This window comes from Elephantulus edwardii, unplaced genomic scaffold, assembly GCF_000299155.1.
Source record: "Elephantulus edwardii isolate Elephantulus edwardi_28Jun2011 unplaced genomic scaffold, EleEdw1.0 scaffold00079, whole genome shotgun sequence".
In the NCBI taxonomy this organism is placed as follows: domain Eukaryota; kingdom Metazoa; phylum Chordata; class Mammalia; order Macroscelidea; family Macroscelididae; genus Elephantulus; species Elephantulus edwardii.
The window spans coordinates 15,088,935-15,094,934 of NW_006399829.1; the positions used below are offsets into that span (position 1 = coordinate 15,088,935).

At 37.7% G+C, this 6,000-nt stretch overlaps 1 protein-coding gene across 1 annotated transcript in view; it reads right to left on the reverse strand.

The window, feature by feature from the left end:
• The window catches only part of ITGA1 (integrin, alpha 1), a 175,523-nt gene that overhangs the window by 29,363 nt on the left and 140,160 nt on the right, over positions 1 to 6,000 (reverse strand). The window contains exon 21 of the mRNA XM_006889599.1: positions 375 to 451. Within this exon, the coding sequence (XP_006889661.1) occupies positions 375 to 451 (77 nt within the window). The remainder of the gene's footprint in view (positions 1 to 374; positions 452 to 6,000) is intronic.

The window sequence follows — 6,000 nt, forward strand, 5'->3', positions numbered from 1 at the left end:
AGCAAAGTATTCTATATAAATGAAAGGAATCATATACAGGCATATCCTGGGAAAGATAGTTAAGTTCTAGACTTCCACAATAAAGTGGCTGTAACAATAAATCAACCCACATGATTCTATTGTTTGCTAGTGCATTACATTAAGTGTGCAAAAGCATCATAAAAGAGTTTGAAATACTGTAAGAATTAACAAAATTCAACATAGAGACACAAATGAACATGTGCTATTGTAAAAATGATGCTAAGAAACTTGCTCAAATCAAGGTTGTCACAAATCTTCAATTTGTAAAAAACACAATTTATATAAATTATGTATCATCATATATCTCTGTGTATTTGTTTACAACATACATTTACACATGGATAGAAACTAACCTTGTTACACTTAAATGAACAGTCACATTTTCCATGAGACATGATGTGTTAAATTGGAACAAGATTTTGAAAGTCACCTTTGAAATAAAAACATATGTATGTTTAGTAACACTTAATAAAGAAAACATTAACATTGTTTAAAATGTGTAATTCGCTAAATTGCCTAAAAATAAATTGTTACATTGTTCAAGAATTATTATCTTACTAATTAAAACTTCAATACATTTCAAAATTGGTTCTAGGTGCCATTGAATCAAATACCTCTCGTAGAGACCTTATGAACAATGAATCTGTATCCTGCCAGTGCTATCCTGTGCTGTCCTCATCATCTCTGATATACTTGAGCCAATCACGATAGTCACCATGTCAATCCATCTTGTTAAAGTCTTCCTCACTTTCTCCACCTCTCCTAGCATGATGTCCTATTCTAAAGACTGATCCCTCATAACAACATGCCCAAAATATGTGGGATGAAGTTTCATCATCCTTGCCTCCAAAGTGCACCCTGGTTGCATTTTTTCTAAGAAAAAAATATATTGAGTGCTTTTCTCCAACACCACATCGTAAAAACATTAATTCTTCTTTTGTCATCCTTTGTCATTGTCCACCTTTCAGATGCATAGCAAGTAATTGCAAATTGCAAAGATTATAGCTTGAATCAGACACACCTTAGTCTTTAAATTGACATCAGTACTGAAGAAATGTCTATTTGTGTTTCATTGATTTTGCAAAGACATTTAACTGTGTGGATCACAATAAATTGTGGCTAACCTTGAAGAGAATGGGAATCCCAGAACAATTGATTGTGGCTCCATGCCAAACCTATATTCAGACCAGGAAGCAGTCCTCAGAACAGAGCAAGGAAACATTGCTTGGTTCAAAATCAGGAAAAGAGTATGTCAGGGATGAGTCTTCATAACTATTTAATCTATATGCTGAAGAGAGCATTCAGGAGGCTGGGCTTTATGAGGAAGAATATGAAATCAGGATTGGAGGAAGACTCATCAACAACCTCTGTTATGTAGATGGCACAACCTGGTTTGCTGAAAAGGAGGAGGACCTGAAGCGCCTGCTGCAGGTCATGGATTGTAGTCATCAATATGGATTGAAGTTTGGTTCAAGAAGACAAAGATTCTCACCACTGGGCCAATTGGCAGCACCATGATAGATGGAGAAGAGATTAAAGTTGTTAACAATTAAGCTTGCTCCACAATCAACATTCTTGGCCCCAGCAGTCAGGAAATCAGAAGATGAATTGTGCTGGGAAAAATCTGTTGTTAGGGATCTCTCCAGAGTACTGATAAGCAACCACATCAGTCTAGAGATGAGCCTGATTCAGGCCATGGTCTTCACAATTACTTATTATGCATCAGAGAGCTAGATAATGACTAAGGATGTTAGAAGAAGAATCAATGCCTTTAAGTTTTGGTGCTGAAGAAGAGTAATGAACATACCATGGACCACCATGAAAACAGAGATCTGTTCTGGAGAGGGCTAACTCAAGTTTCTTCTTGAAGGCTAGGATTTTGAAGCTCTATCTCACATACTTTGGGAATGTGGCCAGGAGGGACAAGTTATTGGAGAAGGACTTCATGCTGGGGAGGGTGGAGGGGCAGCATAGGAGAGGAAGACCCTGGATGTTGTTGTTGTTATGTGCCTTCTAGTCGTTTCCGACTCATAGCGACCCTATGCACAACAGCTCTAAACCCTGCTCTTTCCTGTGCCAACCGCACCGCCTCTGACACACCCATCCCGATTACCCCAGTCACCGAATCAATCCATCTCATAGAGGGTCTTCCCCTCCTGCGCTGTCCCTCCACCCTCCCAAGCATGATGTCCCTCTCCAAGGACCCGTCCCTCCTGACAACATGACCAAAGTATGTCAGACGAAGCCCCAGAATCCTTGCCTCCAAAGAGTAGCCTGGTTTAACCCTCTCTAGGATGAATCTGTTTGTTTTCTTGGCAGTCCATGGAACATTCAATACTCTTCTCCAGCACCACAGCTCAAAGGTGTCAATTCTCCTTCTATCCTCCTTAGTCATTGTCCAACTCTCTGATGCATAACAAGCAATTGCAAATACCATGGCCTGTATCAGGCGCACCTTAGTCTCCAGAGAGACACTGTTGCTCCTGAGTACTTTAGAGAGGTCCCTAACAGCAGACTTTCGCATCGCAATATGCTTTTTGATTTCCTGACTGCTGGTGCAGACCCTGGATAAGATGTATTAATATAGTAACTGGGGCTCTGGGGTGGATGTGTCGGAGTCAGTGAGACTGGCTCAGGAGATGGCAGACTTCAGAGCTGTTATACGTAAGGTCTCTAAGTCTCAGGCCACTCGATGACACATAACAACAATAACAACTCTTTAACACTGTAGGGAGATACTTGATAGAAAATTCATCCAATGTATTATGTCATGAAAAGTATCCTCTCATTATGATTTTCAGCCTCAGAAACCCAGTGGAGTGTTACTATGAGTCAGAATCGACTTAACAGTGAGTTTGCTTTTTTATAATGTGAGAAAGTGAAAATAAATGTAGAACTGTGCTTTTTAAAGTCTAAGTTAACAAGTGAGATATCTTCCTATCTTTATGATTTTGATAATGTGAAGTACTTCCCTTCTTGTTTTTCTGTACCTTCAAGAAAAAGCTACCCATTGTTGATCATCCAGTAGGTTTTCAGAGGCAGTAAATCACACAAGAGGGGATTGCCCATCTTTCTTCCACGGAACGTCTCTCCCATGGATTTGGACTGCCTACTCTTTTGTTGACAGTGCAATTATTCATCACTAGATGACAAGGGCTTCCTTACTCAATAGTAAATAGGTAAATATGCATACTGTGAATGAATGTAACTATGTTGTTATTGATGAGATAATAATTTTCTGGTTTTTAAAATAGAAATAAATGTTATATTTAGAAAAGAGATAAAAGGGCTCTCCTCCCTTCTGTAAACTTTGTACTGGCGATATAGTTAGGGAGAGCCATTAGGGAAGAATTGGAAAGATAAATATTTATATTGGGAAGGATGGCTCTATTAGAAAATGGTGACATTTTGAAATAGAAAAATAAAAAGGGATCCACTAAAAAAATTAGTGCTAATAAGTTTAACAAAGTTGCAAATTACAAGGTCTATATGCAATAAAATATTAAAAATGAATTTGACAAAATAATTCAATCTTCTTGTTGTTCTTGTTAGGTGCCATTGAGTTGAGTATGACACATAGCCACCCTATAAACAGAAGATTTGAACCTTGTTCTATACTGTGCCATCCTCACACTTACTGACATGCAATAGCCCATTGCAACAGTCATCACATTAATCCATCTGGTTGAGGGTTTTCCTCACCTTCGCTGACCCTCCACCCTTCCTAGCATCATGTCCTTCTACAAAGAATAGCTGCTCCTAGAAACATGCCCAAAGAATGTGAGGCAAAGCTTCATCATTCTTGCCTCCAAAGAGCACCTGGCTACACTCTCTCCAAGACATATCTGTTTGTTCTTTTGGCTGTCCATGGGATGTTCAGTGCTCTCCTCTAATGCCACAGCTCACAGGCATCAATTCTTATTTTGTCATCCTTATTCATTGTCCAGCTGTCAGAAACGTATTGAGTGATTAGAAAGACTATGACCTGAATCAGATGCACCTTAGTCCTCAAACAGACATCATTGTTCCTCAGTAATTTGGAGAGGTCCCTGAATGCAGATTTTCCCAGTGTTATGTGTTTCCTTATTTCCTGACTGCTGGTAACAAAAGGCTAATTGTGAATCCAAGCTATATGGAGTTGTTGACATTTTCAGTCTCTTTTCTTTCCATCATGATGTTGCCTACTGGTCCAGTGGTAGGAATCTTTGTTTTGGCGACTTTGAGATACAATCCATGCTGAAGGCTGCATTCCTTGATCTTCTGCAACATATGCGTCAAGTTCTCCTCACTTTGAGCAAGCAAGGTTGTGTCATCTGCATAATGCAGGTTATTGATAAGTCTCCATCCAATCCTGTTGCCACATTCCTCTTCACAGAGTACAGCTTCCTGAATAATATGCTTAGCATACAGATTAAATAGGTATGGAGCAAGAATACAATCCTGGCACACCCCATTCTTAATTTTAAATGATAGGGTGTAACTCTGCTCTATTTGGACAACAGCCTCCTGGTCCAGGTATAAATTTCGCATGAGAAAAATTGAGTACTCTGGGACTCCCATTATTCTCAATGTCAGCCACAACTTGTTATGATCCACACAGTCAAATGCCTTTGCATAGTCAATGAAGCACAAATAGACATTCTCCTGGTATTCTTTATGTTGAGCCAGGGTCCATCTGGCATTAGAAGTTAAGTCCCTGGTGCCACAGCCTCTTCTAAATCCTGCTGAACTTCTGGCAGTTCCCTAGCTATGTGCTTATTGTTCCAGTCATTTTGAATGATCTCAGCATTATATTTCTTTCATGTGATATTAATTATATGCTCGCTACTTTCCATATTTAGTTCATAAAAAGATTAAAATACTTAAGAATAATTTAAGAAGTACATAATGTGTGTTCTGAAAACTAAAAATCATTTATTGAAGTAATTAAAGGATACCTAAGTAAATCTATAGGTGTCCCATGAGACTATTTCTTATTTATACTATAGAAGATTAAATATTGCTCAGATAATAATGTATTTAAAATTGATTTACAAATTTAGTGGAAAGTCTATAAAAATTTTTTGGGTTTTTGGTTTGTTTGTTGTTTTTTCCAGAAATGAACATATGATCCTAAAATTCATGATAATGCAAGGGGTCAAAATTTGTCAAAATAATTTCAACAACAAAGAGGACTCAAACTTAAAACCATTATCAAAGCTGCAATAATCAAGAGACTGTGAGACTAGCAAAAGAATTGTTAAGAACATTAGAAGAATAGAAATGAGAGCCCATAAGCATTTATAAATATTTTATTTTAAATGTGTGTCAAGAACAGTCTTTTCAAAGAATGGTGCTGGAACAACTAATGGGATATTCACATGCAAAGAAAGTAGTTGAAACATTTCCTTATTCCATATCCAAAAAGTACACGGAATAGATTTTAAGTCTAAAAATAAAATCTAAAGCTTGAAAACATTTACAGGAAAACAGAAGAGTAAATCTTATGACTCTGGGTTCGGTAAAGGTTTCTTAGGTACATTAACAACAAAAATGACAGATGGGAGGGGGACATAATCAGACTTCATTATAAAGTTTTGTGCTTCCAAAGTTAATATCAAGAAGATGATAAAGGAATCGTACTGGTTTTGGATATTCATCTTAAATCCTCCCACTCTACTAAATTGGCCTACCAACTCTGACGGTTTTGTTTTGTTGAATGTTTGGGATTTTCTGTGTACACTATCATATCATCTGCACATAGTGGCAGTTTAACCATTTATTTCCTTCTCTTGTTATACTGCCCTACCAAGCACTTCCAATATGATAATGAAACGAAGGGTGTCCTTGTCTGGTCCCTGTTCACAAGGAAAATGCTTTTAGTTTTTCTCCATTGAGAATGATGTTGGCTCTTGGTTTTACATACACACTTTTCACTATGTTGAGGAAATTACTGTCTATTCCAATTTTGCTGAGTGTCTTTATCAGGAAAGGGTGTAG